Source organism: Gopherus evgoodei, chromosome 10 (assembly GCF_007399415.2).
Source record: "Gopherus evgoodei ecotype Sinaloan lineage chromosome 10, rGopEvg1_v1.p, whole genome shotgun sequence".
Classification (NCBI taxonomy): domain Eukaryota; kingdom Metazoa; phylum Chordata; order Testudines; family Testudinidae; genus Gopherus; species Gopherus evgoodei.
Window position 1 is genome coordinate 50507269 of NC_044331.1, and position 19312 is coordinate 50526580.

The 19312-nt window shown below is 50.4% G+C and overlaps 1 protein-coding gene across 1 annotated transcript in view; it reads right to left on the reverse strand.

Annotated features, from left to right (window-relative positions):
* Positions 1-19312, reverse strand: part of CAPN15 (calpain 15) — a 69629-nt gene that overhangs the window by 22143 nt on the left and 28174 nt on the right. The window contains 1 exon segment of the mRNA XM_030577661.1: positions 992-2474. Within this exon segment, the coding sequence (XP_030433521.1) occupies positions 992-2474 (1483 nt within the window).

Here is a 19312-nt window from a genome sequence, read left to right on the forward strand (position 1 = left end):
CATGTCCCAGTCCAAGGTTCTTGCCACTAGGTAACAGTGCCTCCCACTAGCCCAGAACAGCTGGATACTTTCTCCATAAGGTGTTCCTACATTACAGTGAGGAAAGCAGGAGAGATTACAGATTTATTTAGTAGAAGCAATGAATGAAGGTTGCCATCAAATCATTGCAGCATGGCCAACTCTTACGGCAAATCTCATGTTTGCTTTTTTTTCTTAAAGCCCTAAAACCTGGGAGTCACATAAATACAGCAGAATTGCAGCTTTCATTTAAAAACAAAAACAAATCGAGAAATGCCTAGCCTTCCTGGCTGCAAACAGAAGCTTAAGAATGAGAACCCTAAAGGTTAAAAAGTCAGAAGGCAAATAAGAGCTCCGAATGAATGATTTTTAAAACCTCATTTTTTTTTTAAGTCAATGTCATGACTTTTTAGGCCCCAAGTCACGGATTTTTAAATTCTTGGGGTTGGCAATGGTGATATTATTGCTAACAGTCTGCATCTACCTTTTTCTGTCTCTTGTTTTATTCTTGGACTATAAGTTCTCTGGGGAAAGAACCATTTTTGTTCTGTTTGTACATCACCTAGCACAGTGGAGTCCTGGTCCACAGCTGGGTCTCCGAGGCAGTACCAGAATACAAATAATAAATAATAATGTTCCTTTATAACATCATTAGGTTTCAGAGTGAACACACATTGAGTAGAACTGGGCAGTGCACACATCTCAGAACTATTGTTTTGGGCTCTCTGCAGACTCAGGCAGACAGCACTGCCATGGGTCACTCTGTGAAAGGATCCTCTGCAACCATAAGGGCTAGAAACTTTAAGGGAAGGTTAAGTTGAGCAGAACCCCCTGGGCTTGCCAGAGAGGTGCCAGGCTCCATGGCCAAGAACCAGCTCATTCCCTCCACCCACTATGCGGAGTGCCCAGAGGAGCACAGGCACAGAGGGCAGAGTAAGGCTGTGGGGTACTAAGGGGCCAGGCAAGCACTCACCTCCTGGCAGAAGCTCACAATGTTTTCCCACAGGGCCTTGGCCTCCCCCTCATCCGTCTGCCGCCGCTTCTCTGCATCCATGCTCTCCCGCCTCTTGAGCGGCTTGGCCCCCTTGCGCTGCATCATGTACAGCTGCGGCGTGTGGCAGGCCGCACAGTGCTTGGCCTTGAGTTCATTGAGCAGAGTACAAGCAGGGCAAGACCACTGGCTTGGGCTGTCCTGTACTAAGGGTGGCTGGGAAGAGAAGAGGCGGGCCATTTTCCGGGCCGATGGGGTCTTGCTGCCACAAGAGGCACAACCCCCTTTGTCAGAGCTGCAGTCGGTACACTTGGGGGCTGGCTCGCCCTGTGCCCCATGTTCCTGGAAGCCGTGCAGTTTGGAGCAACCACAGGCTTTGCATTTCTGCACCAGGGTGGGATTCTTTAGGGTGCACTTGGAACAGGCCCAGGTGGTGAAGTCGGGGCTGGAAGGGCTGCAGGGGGTGAAGCGCACCGAGTCCCCCGCCAGGTCAATAGTGTCACTGCCTTTCAGAGCACTGCAGGCCTCACATGTGCTTGACCCAGCTGAGTTGAGCAGGGCACAGGTGCTGCACTGCCAGTGGGATGGGCTGACCTCCATCTCCTCCTCCAGCACGCTCAGCCGCTTGTTGGACAGCAGCTCCTGGAAGCGGGCAGCTGGGGACGCCCTGGCCTGGCCTTGTGGAGACCCCTTCTGCCCAGATGTGGGCTGAGAGGCATCAGGCACCTGTGGCTGCAGCTGGGGTGGCACTTCCCTGCGGCTCCTGGGCACAGGGTTGTTCTGGAGGCCAGGGGAAAAGGGGCTGAAGGTTGGTATCTTCTGAATGTCCTGCTCCATGATCGCTGGGCTCTGGCTGGCAACAGGGTCACTGTCCAAGGTTTCTATGGCAACACTGGGCTGCGGGGTAACTGGGGCCACAGGGAACCCAGCTGGGGCAATGACTTCGGGGACTACCAGCGCCTCCGGGGGGATCTTGGGTAGCGAGAGCTTGCGTGGCCCCCCACAAGCGGAGCAGGAGTTGGCCACGGGGGTGTTGTGCAGAGTGCAGCGCTGGCAGGCCCAGCCATCCTCCAGCGCTGCCTCATCGGGGCTCTTCCCCCCAGACTCTTCGCTGTTGCTCTCCGTCTTGCATGCCTCCTCGGTGGCAATCCCCCTGGGCTCCACCAGAATGGCGGGCTTGGGCAGGACGCCATTGATGACGGGCAGCGGGGAGCTGCCAGGCCCAGGCTCCGGCGTGAAGCCGCACACCTCACAGGCCTCCTTGCCCAGGAAGTTCCTGAAGGTGCAGCGGGCGCACGGCCATTTCTGCTCCTCCACACTGAGCCGCAGGATATGGTTGAGGTCTGGCTTCTGGCGGGGGGCCTCGCAGATGGAGCACTGGCGCTGGCCCACTGGGTTCAGGAAAGTGCAGCGGGTGCAGGACCACTCCCTCACAGCTGCCATAGAACCAGGAGAGTGGGTGTGACTGCAAGAGAGCAGAAGAAAAGACCGTTACCAACCCGCAGCATAGGGAGGGGAGCAAAGGAGAGCCTAGAATTCTGTGCAAAGGAGCCTCGAACCAGCTGCCATCAGATGGGCTTCTGGTAGGGGATGGACTAGGAGGCTGTCTCTGCACTAGCCAGGGAGAATGTGTAGCAAACACACACAGCTCCTGCCAGAAAGGTGCTCACGTGCTTATGTAGACTGGACCCTGCTTACAGCACGGGAACATACAGGAGTCCAGCGTACTAGGGACTGGTTTCTCTGGCACTGACAACCCATTTCAACAAGCACACAGCACCAAGCTGGCTTCCTACCAAACGACTTGAGGAGCAGCAGAAAGGCAGCAATCCAATGCTGTGCAATGGCTGTGGTCCCTCCCCAGACAGAGGAACACCACACCCCCCAAGGGCATGCTAGGCTCTCAGTGAATCCCACTTTCTTCCCTTCCCTCTTGCTTTTCACACCGAGATTTCACATGTCAACAGAATTTCCATGGGCAAGTCTCCGAGTAATCACATGGCACCAGGCAACACACAGATGCAATCGCACTCTGGACTCTACCCTACAGGAGCAGTGCTTTGGCCTAGAACTGTAGGGAAATGCATGGGCACATCTCAGAGCACAGGCTGAAAAGTATGTTAATACCACACCTCCAAGCGGCTTTTCTAAAGCACCTTTCTCCAGCTTACTCTTGATTAGTTTAAATTGCACCTGTGCCCATTCACCTTAGGTGAATATCTGGATTATTTACAGACAGACACAGTGATCATGTAACAGAAGACTCTATTATAAGACAGACATGCAAGGGGAAGAAAAAGACACTGGTTAAAAAATCAGGTTTTTAAAAGAAACAAAAATGTTCTTACCCGGGTAATTCATAACAATGGTGCTTATTAAAACTTGAACACGTTTTAAAAATCTAATCTACATTTCACCCTGAATGGTGAGTATCTGCTTTGTTCCCACTGTGGCACTAGCTAGTTTCACCTCTGGTCCCAGACTCTTTCTAGTAGCACAGGGAAACTGCTACAAGGTTTGCAATGAAACACTGCAAGGGAAGCCTTAAATCCTAACCCAGCAAAAAAACAAACCCAAACCACTTTTCACTGGAAAAGGAAACAAAGTGATGGACACACGGCTAGTGAGCTTAGATTTTGCTGAATCTATTAGTACAGAAACATTTGGTAAAACGTTGAGCCTATGCAAAGCTGGCTGTTCCCTCAATGCTGGGGAAGCCTTTACTCGGAGCCGTATGCTTGGAGATTAAGCTTTCTGCCTTACCGTTGCACTAGTAGTTTTTTCTGCCTGAGAAACACACGATCTCCCCTAGCAGGGATGCAGGGTCAGATGTATACCCACCAGAGAAGCAACGTCCTTTCCAGCTTGCAGCATGTACTAACAGGTGTCAGGAAACGCGGGGTCTGCCAACACCCCAGAGCATGAGCGAAGGTCAGCACATCAGGCTGAAATGGGAACTTCCTGCCTCTTTCCTCATTTACGGGAGGGGATTTGAGGGTTGGAAAAATTATAAATCTAAACAGAAAAATTGTGAAAAGACAGATAGAAAAGTCCCAATCTGTGTCAAGGGGATGGGACCCTTGAAGGGGGAGCAGGGCCCGTACACCCGACTGGTCAGCTCCCTCCTAAACGGGTATTAAGAGAAGGCACCTGGGGTAACTCAGGAAAGAACAGGAGAAAGCTGCCTGTGAAAGACACAGGAGCAGCAGAGGAGAACTGGGCCAGGGAACAACCGCAAAGTCTGAAAGGTGAAGAAGAACGTTGTTGGTGAGGACTGGCCAGAACTGGGGGTGCCCTGGAAAGTTTCAGCGGAGCTCGTGCAGAGGCCCCTAGGAACAAGGGGAAGAACCAGCCTCTGTAAGAGAAGCTGAGCCTGATTGATGCTGGAAGGTGGACTTGCAGGCAAGGGACCCCTGGGAGAGTGGAACGCTGCAGGAAGCCCCCTTGTGACAGGCTGGAGCAGAGGGCTGTGGGAAGCTGAGCCCTGGCCCAAGGCGTGGTCCTGCAGGGATGTCCCCTGAGCAGGGGTAGGAGCCCCAAGTAGGAAGGAGGCCAAACGTGGGGCTACGGAAGAAGAGTCGTGGGAAGGAAGCAATTCTGGGAGCAATCAGGAGGTGATCCGGAGCCAAAGGCAGAAAGAGGAGAGGGACAGACTGCTTAACGGAATGGTTCCAGCATAAGGTTTTTACAGATTATTGCACGTACACTACGCCTACAGGCAGGCTTTTGAATTGGCCATTGAGAGAGACTGAGCTCCTTGTATGGCCAGGCTATGTCATGCCATGGCCTGCCGCAGGAGGGCGCCCCGGATTGGGGTCGTCCTAGGACAAAAAAGCCCAACCGGCCCTCAGCAAACAGCCCTGATCCTGCCATGATGTCAATTGAGGCAGACTCCTTCCCACTGCTGGGGATCAGTGCAGCACAAGGGTCCACCTTTGCAGGTCTGACTGCAAGATCGGGCTCGCAAAGAGAAACCCTGCAGTTCTACAGCAAAGGAAGCTACACCTCAGGCCACTAAATAGCACCTCCTTGGGAAGAAGAGCTTTGCAGCATGCTCTCAGGGCTGACAAGTTCAGGCTACCCTGGGCAACAGAGCAGGAGCAAGATCCAGACCTGAGGGGCTCTCACACTGGATGACAGCCAGCAGCTCCCTCTCTGTTACACCAAGGCGCCTCTGGCTCCCAGCTCAAGTGCTCCTACTAATCTCAGCTGCAGCAGGGCAGCATGGGGAATGAGGGATCTCATCCCTCAACCAGGCAGTCCCAGAGCTTTAGGAGTTAGCACAAACACCTTCAACTCAGCCTAGATCTCTACAAGTAGCCAATCCAGGCCCATTGTGCCCCTGGCACAGCGCCCTAGTGCCCGAGCAGCCTAGCCCCTTCTGTGCCAGCTGCACTTTCCAAACACAGCCCAAGTTGAGCACTTTGCCACAACTGCGTCTTGAGACAACAAACCCATGCAACAGAGTAGTGAGAGCCACACAGGTGGGGAAAAGACACAGCCTCCTGGCCACATGCAAATGAAAACAGCTGTCCTCACCAGCGCAGGAAGACAAGTCAACAACTGCTTAACAGCAACACTCCCAAGTGGAGAGCCCAGGTAACCAAGAGTGGGCAAGTCTCTCCCACTCCCACTCCCACCAGAAGGGCTGCTGTGATCTTTGCCATCTCTTCTACTGGATTTCCCCAACCCCCCAAGAGAATACTTGGATATATATATATTTAAAACAAAGTCCTTCTCAGAGACTCAAATTAATTCTGAGACCCTGCACAAAATCTCTTTCGGTTCACATCATGCTCTTTAATAGTTTGTACTTTACCAGGCATTTATTGGAGTTATTTTGGGAAATGTTCATAACAAGATGAAATATAAAAATTGATTTTCCTTTCTTCTGCTTTGAGTCATACAGCTCTGAGCTACCACGAGATGATCAGCAGCCTCTCATGCAAGTCTCCAGTTTACTGGAGTCCACTCTAGCTATTTCTACCCACTATTTCCATCTGTGTGCTCTACACATACAGATACACACCTGTAAACCCGAACACACACACACACTTACTTACCAGTCTCTGTATTGCAGCTGAGGCCAACTGCCCCAATCAGGACGAGGGCTGCAGTGTGGTAGAGGCTGTACAAACCCATGAGGAGACATGGTCCTTGCCCCTAAGATATGTGTGCGCATGCAGGCAGGCAGAGAGTGACTGATTGACAGACCCTAATCTCATACTCTGATCTGCATGGGTGGGCCCCTTTGGAGCCCCCTGACTTCCTGTAAAACACACAAGCATGTGAAAATCCAGTTGTTCCCCCAGCCCTGTGGCCACCTCCCTCTGCTTCCTGACCTCACAGACACTTCTCATTTGGTTCCCCCAGAGTTGAGACAAACAAACGGTCTGTGCTCTCCCTGTCCTGCCATGTCCAGCCTGGAGGCATTTGGTTTACAAAGATCAGTCACCACTAAGCAAACCACAGACCCAAAACATGCAGCACCAAGGAATTAAATGGCTCCTTACTGCCCAGTGCTACACACAGGGGTGTCTTAGCACATGCAGCTGCCACCTGGGAAGAACTGAGTGCAAAACCTGCTGCAGCTCACCAGTGGAAAGAGCTTTGTCTCAGTGCAGCCCCTCATCCATGATAGCTCAGCAGGAACACATGGACCAGGGGCGCTGATAGCAACCAGAGGCTACCACCACCTGACAGCTGTTGGCTTACATACATAAATGAAGCTGGCAGCTGCAGCCACACCCTCAACACACCACTGCAGTTGGTGCCACGTTCAGCACAGAAGCTACAGATGGACTGGGCAGCAGAGACTGAATTAGCCTGTCCCCGCTGTGAAGCAGGGCTGCGCCAGGTCACTGGAGAGGCCTGCGCTGCTGTATCCATCCTCTTGGCTGAGGCTACAAGAGTCAGGGACCATCAAGTGTCAGGCGGGGGAAGGAGAAGAAGAATCCACATGGATCTCATCATATACTGGCCACGGACAGATTAGGCACCTCATCGCTCCCCCTGTGCCCAAAATGGGGCAGCATCCCACATCTGTCAGCGTCTGCACTACAGGGCCCAGGCTGGCCCACAGCTGAGCTCTGGTGCTGGGCCATTACCAGCCCCGAGATGCTAAACCACAAACATTCCCGTCTTACGAGCCCGTTGCAGGCCCAGAGGAACTTTTACCTTGGCAGTAGGCTGCCCTTTTTCCACACCTGCTCAGGACTGAACCCAGACTTGTGCATGATAGGGGACACGGGTGGGATATAAATGCAGGGACCCTAACTAGGAACAGGAGCCTATGGAACTTCTTGAAAGAACAGGGCTAGAAGCTCTGATGCCCTAAGTAAACTTCACTCTGGGTTACCCCAGGTTCTGCTTCTTGTGCCTGAAGTCCCCGCTGCAGTTTTGATTGAAGGTGGTATTCTTCTCTTCTGCCTTATACCATTGTGTAATACTGCTGGGGGGTGTTAACCAGCCATGAAGTTTCACCCCAGAGCTGGATGCATTTCAGTAGTGGACAGAATTAGCCTTTTCTATACATTTGGCAAAGTGCATTGCGACCCTTTGGCACTGTAATACATTATTATTACTGCTTCAAGGAGAACAGCAGCCTGCTAGACTCTGTGAACATGGGCACCGGTGCAGGGAAAGATTTGAACAGATCCCTCACACCATGCAGACCTCCCATCTAAATCACAGGACTCAACAGCTCTGTCCTCTCAATTAAAAAACAATTCCCTTTACATGTACACTACAGCCAAGTCCAGTCCCCTCTTCATCACAAAGGGCCTGGCTCAGAAAAGGGAACATGTATCTAAAAACTCACTGATGGTGTATTCACCATGCCAGCAGCCCTCAGCAAATTCACATCGGCCAGGTGGGCAATGCCCATTCACTTATGACATGAGCCAAGAAGGATGGGGAATGGTCATCAGTAGCATCAGGTAATACTGACTGAGCTGCCCAGAAGCCCAGTGCCCATTGCAAAAGCTGATCTGCTCAAGTTGGGGAGGTGGGGATCAGATGAACCAATTCCTGCTCCATTAAATCACAGACAAACCGGGGGATGTTCTGCCTAGCTGCTTCCAATGGGAGCTGAGGGCATCAGCACTTTGCAGGGAGAAGATCTTAATTACGAGCCTCTGCCCTGGGCCACCCTGTCTGTCTCTGATTCAGTCCGTACACACACTGACCCACTCTACCAGTCCTCCTCGATGCCTACCCTGCTCTCCAAGTCACAGAGAAAACTGCTGCTGTTCCCATCCCCCACCCCAGCCTGACCCTCCTCTTCCCCTCTCAGCCACCCCCAACCAGCCTGGCCCCCTAGCCCAGGAGTTCCTACACCCACCCCTCCCAGGAGCATGCTTTTGAGGGAGCCTCCCCAAACCATCCCCTCCTAGGAATTCCTGCCTCCCACACCCCAGTCCCTGCTCCTTACCCTGCCCTGCTGGTAAGCCTCGGGTCTATCCACTCCACTTCCCTGGAACTGATTGGAGCCCCAGGCGCCATGGTTTCAGCGCACCAAGGGGCCAGCCTGCACAGCGGCACATGGCACTTACAAAATTGCCCCATGGCCACTGGCGTGGACATGTGTATGCACAGCTTGCAAGGAAGGGGGAGGGCGAGGAACCAGCACATTTCATTGGCAACTGGCAAGGCAGTAAAAAAACCAGCCAGCTGCCAACCCTGTGCTCCAGCCACTGCTCTGGAGAAGCAGGTGCAGCTCACGTCCTGTGGCACAGTCAAGAATGCACAGAAGGCCCCATAGGATGGCTGGGGAACCACTAAGCTACACGCAAAGGCCTGGCCTACACCAGACAGTTGTACCACTTCAACTGCACCCGCAGAGGTTAACCAACACAACCCCCTCGTGCGAATGCACTTACACTAGTATGAAGGTGCTTGGGAGTCACACCCCCGAGCTGACTCAGTTATACCACACAACTTTCCAACTTGCATGGAGGACAGGTGCATCAATGACTGTTTGCAACCCCATTCTCTGAGTGTCCCTAGCCTCTAACTGCCAGAAGCTGGGACTGGATAACAGGGGATGTATCACTTGATAATCACCCTGGTCTGTTCATTCCTTTTGAAGTCTCTGGCATTGGCCACTGTTGGCAGACAGGATACTGGGATAGATGAGCCATTGGTCTGCTCCAGTCTGGCCACTCTTAGTGCATTCCACTCGATGACATGAGTTCACCTCTCCGAGAGATGGTTGCTAGGTCAACAGAAAAATTCTAGCTGCCCTATGCGGAGGGTTCGGTGACCTACCCACTGCGCTCAGGGTGCCCGATTTTTAAGTGTAGAGCAGGCCAGAGAAAACTCAGCTGCTGCAGTGCTTTACACCGCCTCGAGTTCCCAATCTGCCGGGCGCAGGTGGTGTGAGCTCAAGTTCCATCCACCCGCGTTACAATCCAGCTGTAAAGCAGCAGTACATGAACGACTACATTCCGAGAGCTGCTGTTCAGAGCCTTCACAGAGGCAGATTTCAAGCAATGCAGGGGGAAAGAGTGAAAGGGATATGAGTCTCAGATCAGATGGGGCCTGGCAGAAAGTGTGGGGCATTCATAGCAGCAAAGGAAAAAGGAACCATGAGACTGAACCTGCCTCAAGGGACAGAGGCTCCTTGTGGAAGCTCCAGGGCATGGGATTGGAGGGAAAACTGCGTGGCATTGCCTCAGGGAGACTTCCCTTCCGATAACATTTTCAAGGGCACAGATATGTCAGAAGGCCGCTGCAGTTGGAAGTTTCCAGCTGAGCACCACCCTCCCCATGCAAGAGGCAGTCCGGAGCATTCCCTGATGTACAAGGAGAGACAGACGGAGAGAAAGGAGAGCCTATTACAGAGCTACAATTGTTCCTCTGCTGATCTGTCCCTTAACTAAATGGGGCAAGGTGACTCGCGCTAGCTGGTGCAGAGGGGAAAGCACTAGCCAGTCCCCTTTGGAGTGCTGGGCTCCCATCCTGACCAGCTCTCGGCTGTGATGACTTTGGTGGCCTCAGCTGAGCTGGCAGTGAGTATTTGCCCACCACCACCTTTGGCGTGCTTGTGAGAGAGGCCCAGGGCTGGAATAAGCCAGGGGGCTGCTGGTGAGGCAGAGTTAGGGGAGTGGTGCAGGACTAGAATAGCAGCATCCGGATAGTACTGACGGCCGCTGGCAGGATTGGGAGAGGGGGCCCTGGAACAGCAGTCCCCACCCCCTGCAGCTCAGAAGTGAGGGGCATTAGCAGGGCTGTGTGAAATCAGCTGGCACATCAGCTGTTTCCAGCCTGTAGTGGGGTGGTCCCCCACTCCTGCCTGGAAGGGCTTAAGACAGCCCTGGCTGGCTGGGGCAGGAGGAAAAGCTGGGCTGATTGGGGAAACAGCCTCAGCTGTGGCCACGCCCCAAACAGACCCAGCTGGCCCTATAAAGGCCAGGGAAGCCAAAAGCAGAGTCTCTCTCTGTCTTCAGAGAGAGACGGGCCTGGCTGCTGAGAAGCTCAGGGTGCCTAAAGTAAGGTAGGGCTGAGGAGTTCCAGGCTGGCAACTCCCCAGGCTGCAGGGCCTTGTCCAAGGCCCCATAGAGGCACTGGGTTGCAGAGAGAGACAGCAGGTCCAGACCCAACCTTGCCCATGATGAGCAGCTGACACTGCAGTCTGCCCCAGGGCACGGGGGTGAGTTGGGGACTGGCAGCAGGCTACGACTGAGGATAGGGGGTGGGGGTTCCCTGGGGAGGGGAGACCCTGAGACTGAGGGATGTATGGCCAGGGGGCAGCACCCCAGGTAACAGGGCACTGGAGTCCAGGGAGGGACATGGGAGGGCCAAGCGGCAGTGGGATATCAGACTGCAGAGGGTGCTCCAAAGCTGGCAGAGCTAATTCCCAGAAGAAACCAGCAGGAGGTGCTGCTGGGGTGAGTCCACACGCTTACACAGCCCTTGCTACCCAACCCACCACATTCATCTACTCTAAAAAGATGAGGCCAACAGGTCAGATGGGAGAGGGAAGTGGACTCTTACTCTCTTGAATGTGCAGCATCCACCCCTGCACTAGCCATCCCTATTCTGTGACAACATCCAGCAGGCAAGGGGCAGATGACAGAGCCCTTCCCTGGGTACTCACAGCACAGTGAGACTGGAGGCGTAACTAGAGCAGAGATCAAAAAGAGCAAGAAACAAGGTGAGGTAGGGGACTGCTTTGTTATACCGCCACTTTGCAGGGAAATGAGCAAGCCAGGGGCTGGCATGCTGCCACCCAGATGTGCATTTTGGAGCAGATGCATACTGGCTTCTCCTGGGTGAAGAGTGCTAGCCATGTCCCACCCCCATCTAGAAGTGCCCTCTGCTGGCAGGTTAAAGCAGTTTTGGTACAGTGTGATATGAGAGAGAGTGAGGAGATCCAAGCATCAGAGTGAAAACGCAATGGTCCCCATTACCTCAGTACTAGCCCAGAGCAACTGCATTGACTAAAACTGAGTTATTCACCATCTATAGCTGCTCAAGGGTCACCAGAATCAGGTCTTTTCTCTACAGAAAATTCTTCCAAAAGAGCTAAAGCCTTTAAACCTGCTGTCTCAGTTCTCTCTAGTGGAAAAATCAATTGTTTTGTTAACAAGGTGCAAACTCGGAATTCTCTAACACACAATATATTCCAGCCAAATCCTCCTGCTTGACAGCACAACAAAAGCACTAAGCTTCTTTACAGAAGCTATCTGGCTTGATTTTCCTCTAGCAACAAATCACTTCCCCTTTCGCCAGAACAGCCCTTCAGCATTTGCTGATATTTCTGATCTCAGACGTTGCTCTGCAATGATAGCATGGAGTGCTCTGTGGCACGTGGATCTCAGTATGGCCCCACGGCTGTTTCACAGAAGCTCCAGCCAGGAGGCCCAAGAGATAGTCTCTTCTTCTTGAGAGATGCCCCATGATTGTAAAAGCAGGAGATGCTGTCAATCAGGTAACAAGCCATGCTGCATTGACACAGCTGCATATGCACCCAAAATTGGAAATAGGCACCTTGAGGTCAGGACTGAAGTGCAGGCCAGACTTTGGCCATGCCCTAGGCATAAAAACAGATTAAAAAATTCACATCACTTATATCTAACACAGAGTTAACCCTCCTGTCTTCAGGGTGAAATGCCAGCGTGTTCACCCACCACTAGCATGTCACAAAACATGGTTTGGCAAGTATTTTATACCCTTCCTGCCGTGACCCCAATACCTGATGAGAAAAGAACAGCTGTCTAAATGAGACAGGTCCCAAGAGGGGACCCTCATCAAATCCTGGTGAATAACAGTACAGGCAGGAAGAGTCTGACCATTATCCCAACACTTCCAAGCCTGTACCAGACTTCCAACCACACAACCCCTGTTAGAAGTAGGCACTGACAGCCAGGGCTGCCCAACATGGAAAGAACCACCCAAATGTAAGAGAGCTCTTCCTTTTTCCTTTCAACTCTCCACACCCAACTCACCTCCTAACCCATGTCCCAAGCTGTGCTGGGGACTTCCTGTGAAGCCAGTCACCGCTGCCTGAATACAGCTGTTCATGCTAGATCCAGACAGGGGAGCCCATTTCTTAAGAGGAGCCGGTCTTCCAGGTCAGCAGCTGAACAATGCCATCCTGCTTCTCCAGGAGGACCCACTGTGATGTCACAAGCACTCCTTCGTACATGGGTGACTCGCCCACCTTGAGCCAGAAGTGTTTCCTCTGCACAAGTTGCATTTCCAGCTACTCTTTGGTTTCACTGTACTCAGACTTCCCCACATCTCCATTGACTTCAGAGATCAGCTCTGCTTTATCCACCAGGGATGGAGGCACCAGGCTTTCTAGCAAGGTCCTACTAAGTCTCTCTCAACCTCAGCATCATCCCCAGTCATCCTCATCCCCTAGAAAGCACTCGAGGGCCTGAAACTCCTAGAGTTGACTCCTGAGCCACCAGCCAAGTCAAGTGCTCCACCTTCCTCTAAAGCAGTAGTGTGCTTGTGCAAAGGTATTTAATAGAGTGTAAATCCTCATGGTCTTTTAGAAACATACAGACTTCTTCATCAGGGAAAGGGCACTGTCATAAACAGATAGCTAAGGGTTAATGTCTCTTTCACCTGGAAAGGAGTAACCTGAAACACCTGACCAGAGGACCAATCAGGAAACAAGACTTTTTCAAATCTGGGTGGAGGGAAGTTTGTGTTTGAGTTCTTTGTCTTGTGTCTGTCCCTCTCGGCTATGGGAAGGATTTTTCTGTCTCCTGCTTTCTAATCTTCTGTTTCCAAGTTGTGAGTAGAAAGATCATAAAACATTAGGGGTTATTGTTTTTTTTTTCTTTTGTATTTACATGTGTGTAGTTGCTGGAGTGTTTTGAATTGTGTTCTTTTGAATAAGGCTGTTTATTCATAATTCTTTTAAGCAATTGACCCTGTATTTGTCACCTTAATACAGAGAGACCATTTTTATGTATTTTTCTTTCTTTTTACATATAGCTTTCTTTTTAAGACCTGTTGGAGTTTTTCTTTAGTGGGGAACTCCAGGGAATTGAGTTTGCAACTCACCAGGGAATTGGTGGGAGGAAGAAATCAGGGGGAAAAATCTCTGTGTTACATTTACTAAGCCTGACTTTGCATACCCTCTGGGTGAAGAGGGGGGGAGGTTAGACCTCTCGGTACTTGTGTTTTCCAGGACTGGAAATAGGGAGGGTGGAGTCCCTCTGTTTAGATTCACGGAGCTTGCTTCTGTATATCTCTCCAGGAACCCAGGGAGGGAACACCTGGAAGGGAGAAGGGGGGGGAAATGGTTTATTCCCCTTTGTTGTAAGACTCAAGGAATTTGGGTCTTTGGGGTCCCCAGGGAAGGTTTTTTGGGGGGACCAGAGTGCCCCAAAACACTCTAATTTTTTGGGTGGTGGCAGCTTTACCAGGTCCAAGCTGGTAACTAAGCTTGGAGATTTTCATGCTAACACCCATATTTTGGGCGCTAAGGTCCAAATCCGGGAATATGTTATGACAGGCACTAAAGCCAATGACTGGAGATCACAAGTCCTGGGTTCAGCTCCCAGCTCTGCTACTGACTCCCCTATGTGACCCTGGGCAAGTAAGTCTGCTTGCATGTACCTCGATTTCCCCATGCAAAACAGGGATAGTAATTTACCTGTCCCTCAGGTGGAGAGAGACTCAGGCCCACTGAGGTACAGATTCTGTGTATGCCGGGTGAAAAGCCATTGGGGCTGGAATGCCTTAAGCTCACAGCACACACCCCGTTATCCCGGGGGGTTTTAAGGCACTGTTTGTAACCTCTGGACTGCCAGGTTTAAATCAGGTCCTCCACTGTTTACAATAGCTGCTTTTTGGTCCATGCAGGAAGCCAACAAACTTTGCAGATCCAATAGTCTGGCCGATTCTACTCCACCATACAGCACAGCACCTTGAGTTTGGAAGTTACCCATCAGTCCCAACACTTGTTCAAGCCACTGTGCTGGGCACACTGGAGCAGACACCGCAGGAATCCAGCATGCATTGGTACAACTGCACCCAACAAGCAGATGCTCTGGGCAGATGTGCCAAAAGCCGTGCTACTGAAATGCCTGTTTCATGAAACCGCAGTCTCACTGTGTGTGACCACACCAACCGCAAGCACGGATAGGGCTGCAGTTTGAACCATTGCAAACTTAGGCTACTCCTTGGTTCCCTTGGTCCAGGAGAAAGGGGAGAGGGGTACAAAATCCATCCTCTTGTTGATCCTGTTGATGAAATAAAAGCTTCTTGTTCCTGAAATATTAATTGAGTGCTCCAGAGCTTTATTATAAATTTATACTTTCTCCAACGACTGCCTGTTCTTTGGAGTCAGCCTAGGCCAAACCACATACCAGCTCCCATGAAAGCAGATCAGAAGGGGAAGAAATTTACCAGGGATCAGATCATTAGTCCTTCACGCCAAACTCTCATCCAGTCGACCCCCGTCCTTCCAGAAGTTTCACTCCCCTGAACGCAGCAGACTCAGAGTTATGGGCCATTTACTGAAGCAGTGCGAGTGCACTTGTGCTGAAAATGGCACTTTCCACTGGTAATAACTTGTGAATGAGTTGAAGCATGAGGACTGTATTTGCAGAGTTTAATAAGGACATGGGAGTAGGAGGGTTATTCATCAAAATATAAAAGTGTAAGAAATCCAATTCTGCAGCTACAGAATGGGCAAAGGTGTACGATTGGAGGGAAAACTATCAGAGGGGGCAGCGGTGTTAAGAGAACCATTAATGCATTCATGGCTCTCGCTCTCTCTCACACCCCCCCCCCCCACCAAACAGATACAAATGGCCCAACTCGAGATCATGTATCAATCCCTCCACAGCTTCAGTTCAGCAGCCTTCCTGCCCTAGTAGGGTTAGTTCTACTAGCTCAATCGTAGCACACACATCAGTAAATATACTGCCGAATCCCACAAAATGAGCCCGACTGGAGGATACAGACGACTGTGACTTTTAAGCAAAGGTTTCTGGTCAAAATATAAGAACCCAATCAGTGAGAACCCTGTAATAAAAACAGACTCAGAAAACAGGGAGTTTATTTTACAGGACACTTTGGCACTAGCAAAATAATGCACAGAACCCGTGATAAACTGCAGTGTTTTGGGCACCAATTTACATCAGTTGATGTATTTCATAAAGCATTTCTTACACGTCCTACACCTTTAACTTGCCATTCTTCTGATCAAACAGGAAAGCTGGGGGCTTTGGAAAGCACTCTGCTGCAATATGGAACAAAATGAAGGTTTTTTTCCTCCAGCTGATAATAGCCCACCTTAATTGGTTACTCTCATTATAGTTAATATGGCAACACTCATTTTTTCATGTTCTCTGTGCATATATATCTTCCTAGTGTATTTTCCACTACATGAATCCAATAAAGTGGGTTTTAGCCCACGAAAGGTTATGCTCAAATAAATTTGTTAGTCTCCAAGGTGCCATAAGTACTCCTCGTTCTTTTTGCTGATACAGACTAACACGGCTACCACTCTGAAATCCAGCTACTGTGGCTTAGCTGGATCAGGCCTTTAGAGCAACGTTTTCTAACTCTGCCTTTCCTGGGTGCCTGCAGCTTTGCAAGCTATAGAATCTAGGGCGGGATGCTCAGTTATACTTAGGTCCCAATACATTGTTCTGGTAGGGCATGTGGCCCTCATGGTCATTTGAGTTTGAGACCCTTGGTCAACAGTGTGCCCTTGTTGCCAAGAAGGCTAACGGGATTTTCGGCTGTATAAGTAGGGGCACTGCTAGCAGATTGAAGGACGTGATCATTCCCCTCTATATTCAACATTGGTGAGGCCTCATCTGGAGTACTGTGTCCAATTTTGGGCCCCATACTACAAGAAGGATGTGAAAAAATTGGAAAGAATCCAGCGGAGGGCAACAAAAATGATTAGGGGGTTGGAGCACATGACTTATGAGAAGAGGCTGAGGGAACAGGGATTGTTTAGTCTGCAGAAGAGAAAAATGAGGGGGGATTTGATAGCTGCTTTCAACTACCTGAAAGAGGGTTCCAAAGAGGATGGATCTAGACTGTTCTCAGTGGTAGCAGATGACAGAACAAGAAGTAATGGTCTCAAGTTGAAGTGGGGGAAGTCTAGGTTGGATATTAGGAAAAACGTTTTCACTAGGAGGGTGGTGAAGCACTGGAATAGGTTACCCAGGGCGGTGGTGGAATCTCCTTCCTTAGAGGTTATTAAGGTCAGGCTTGACAAAGCCCTGGCTGGGATGATATAGTTGGGAATTGGCCCTGCATTGAGCAGGGGTTGGACTAGATGACCTCCTGAGGTCCTTTCCAACCCTGATATGCTATGATTCTACGAAGGGTACACTAGGAGGGATGTGGTGGATGGATGTATTAGGTGGAATCTCTTTCCTTAGAGGTTTTTAAGGTCAGGCTTGGGAAGCCCTGGCTGGGATGATTTAGTTGGGGATTGGTCCTGCTTTGAGCAGGGGGTTGGACTAGATGACCTCCTGAGGTCCCTTCCAATCCTGATATTCTATGTCTAGCTCCTGGATTGGTGACAGCAGATGTTTCAAGATGACTTATTTGCATCCACAAAACTGCAGTTACAAACATTGCCCACCAAAACTGGAGATGCCATTCTAGAGACTAGTGGGTGAGTCCTCAGCTGTGACCAAGCACTTGCCCTGGCACAAATCAGAACAGCCCAAGGGTTGCTCTAAGTTGCACTGCTGGGCAGCAGCCTCTCACTTCACCCCAAGGACCCATTCAGTGACATGCAGAGGATAGCAGAGTTTCAACCACACTGCCTTTTCCCAGCTGTGGCCTCTGTACCAGGGCCTGAATGAGGGGCCAACTTAGGAAATCCCTTACTAGCCAGTTAAGCTCTACACTGCAGGTGGAGGGAGGGGGGCAAGATCTAGTAGTGGTTACAGTGTATCTGAAAATACAACCCTTGGAGTTCTAAGCCTGGCACCAAGTTTTAAGTGTCCAGAAAGGGCACTCTCCTACAGCCTCCCTATACCCTGTAGCTCTAGCATACTGCACAGCCTCTGATGTTCCTACCTAACAGCTAGCACAGAGGAGACCCAGGACTTTATTATTTCTCCCATAAAATAATCAAAGCAGGATCTCAATTTTTAAGGTCTGCCTGATGAGAAAAACTAGGATGTGCATCGTTAGCCTTTAATTGGTCTTAATATCTCAGGACACTGAAGCAATTACCTTTCGGGAGGAAACCGGTTTGGCTAGCAGTGAGCTGTGCAATTACAGACATGTCGAGACACTGTAATCTTCAAAGGCTCACTCACAAGTGAAAAGGTTACCCAGTTCTCCATCTGGGCAATTGGGAAAATCTCAAGGGATATGAAAGGAATGAAGACAGCCCAGAAATTATTTCAAGGAGGTGTGCAAAGTCAGCAGTCCACCCTCCGCTAACAGTTGGTCTTGTCACAGATGATATAAAAACTGGGCTTAAAATCCTATGGTGAAGAATTCTCTTCTTAACACAAAGTCATTTCACCCACTTCACCTGTGCTCCTGGATGCTACATGATAAGAGGGCGTGGCAGATGGGAACAACGCCGAGCGGGGAAGCATCTAAAATCTGGGTTCAATTCCCTGCTCTGCCACAGACTTGCTGTGTGACCTTGCACAAATCACTTAGTTTCACTCTGCCTGATTCCCCATCTGTATAAGAGGGAGGAGAGCCCTGCCCTACCACACAGCTGGGTGGATGAGAGAGACGTTAAAGATTGCGAGGTGCGTAGATACTGCTGTAATAGGGGCTGTACCTCTGAGAGAGAGTCTGATTTGGGGATCCGGATTCCATGTTTTTCTTTTAATAGAGAGGGATTTCAAACATTCTTCACTAGAATCATTGACAGATGCAATAAACTTCATAAGAAATGGAAAGGGGGAGGGGTGCTGTGGCAGGGCAGGGGTAAAACCCCTTTAAAGCCCTGCCAAAATGCTGGCTACAGCCTGCTCTCTGGTCTGTAGGCCAGGGGTAGAGATGCAGGTTCTCAGCAGGGAGCCCAGCTGCAAGCCCTAACCAGGGTTGGCTCAGAGGAACCTGCTGGGCTAAGTAGTGACAGCTGGGCTGAGGCAGGAGAAGACTGTAAAAGCCTTGGGCAAATCTCAGTGGGGAGGCTAGCCTGGGAGGAGACAGGAGGGCAGTATCTCTGTCTCCTTGCCAATAAGGAAGCCTCAAGGGCCAGAAGACCCTAAGGAGAGTCTGTGGGGCACTAACTGTTGGGGGATGTGGGCATTGCACGAGCACTGTAAATAAAGACACTGGGGTGATTCAACAAAAGAGGGAGTGAACACTCTTTATTAAACCAGCCTAAACACAGGGTGCAGGCATAAAAGTGGGAGAGCCTGTGACAGGGGCACACTCAGAAATCTCTCCCATGATTAAAGCATCTGCATCAAGATCTCAAATCATAACAGTTCTGGAGAGACTTGCAGTCAGGCTCTGGAGCCTTGAGCCTTTCTAGTTACAATAGTTTTAAAAAATGCATGCAAGACCAATTATATTCAATTGATAAAATGAATAAACTAAACCTTACTCCCTGGGTCTGACAAAGACATTTCTGCAGCCAGAGCTCAGCCTAGCAGCTTTTAATTGTGGCCAAGTTAACATTGCTGTGTAAGTTCAGTCATTTTTGGACTCCACATACTTGATTTCTCAAGCTCAGTAATGCATTAGCACAAGGTTTTTTGCATTTAATTTCCCTAAAGGTTTTTTTGTTTTGAAATAAGGAGAAAGCACTATTAAGGCCTGTTTACATCCAAAAATTGCACCAATTTAACTCATCTGGGACACAAATTGATGTGGTCAAATTGTGCA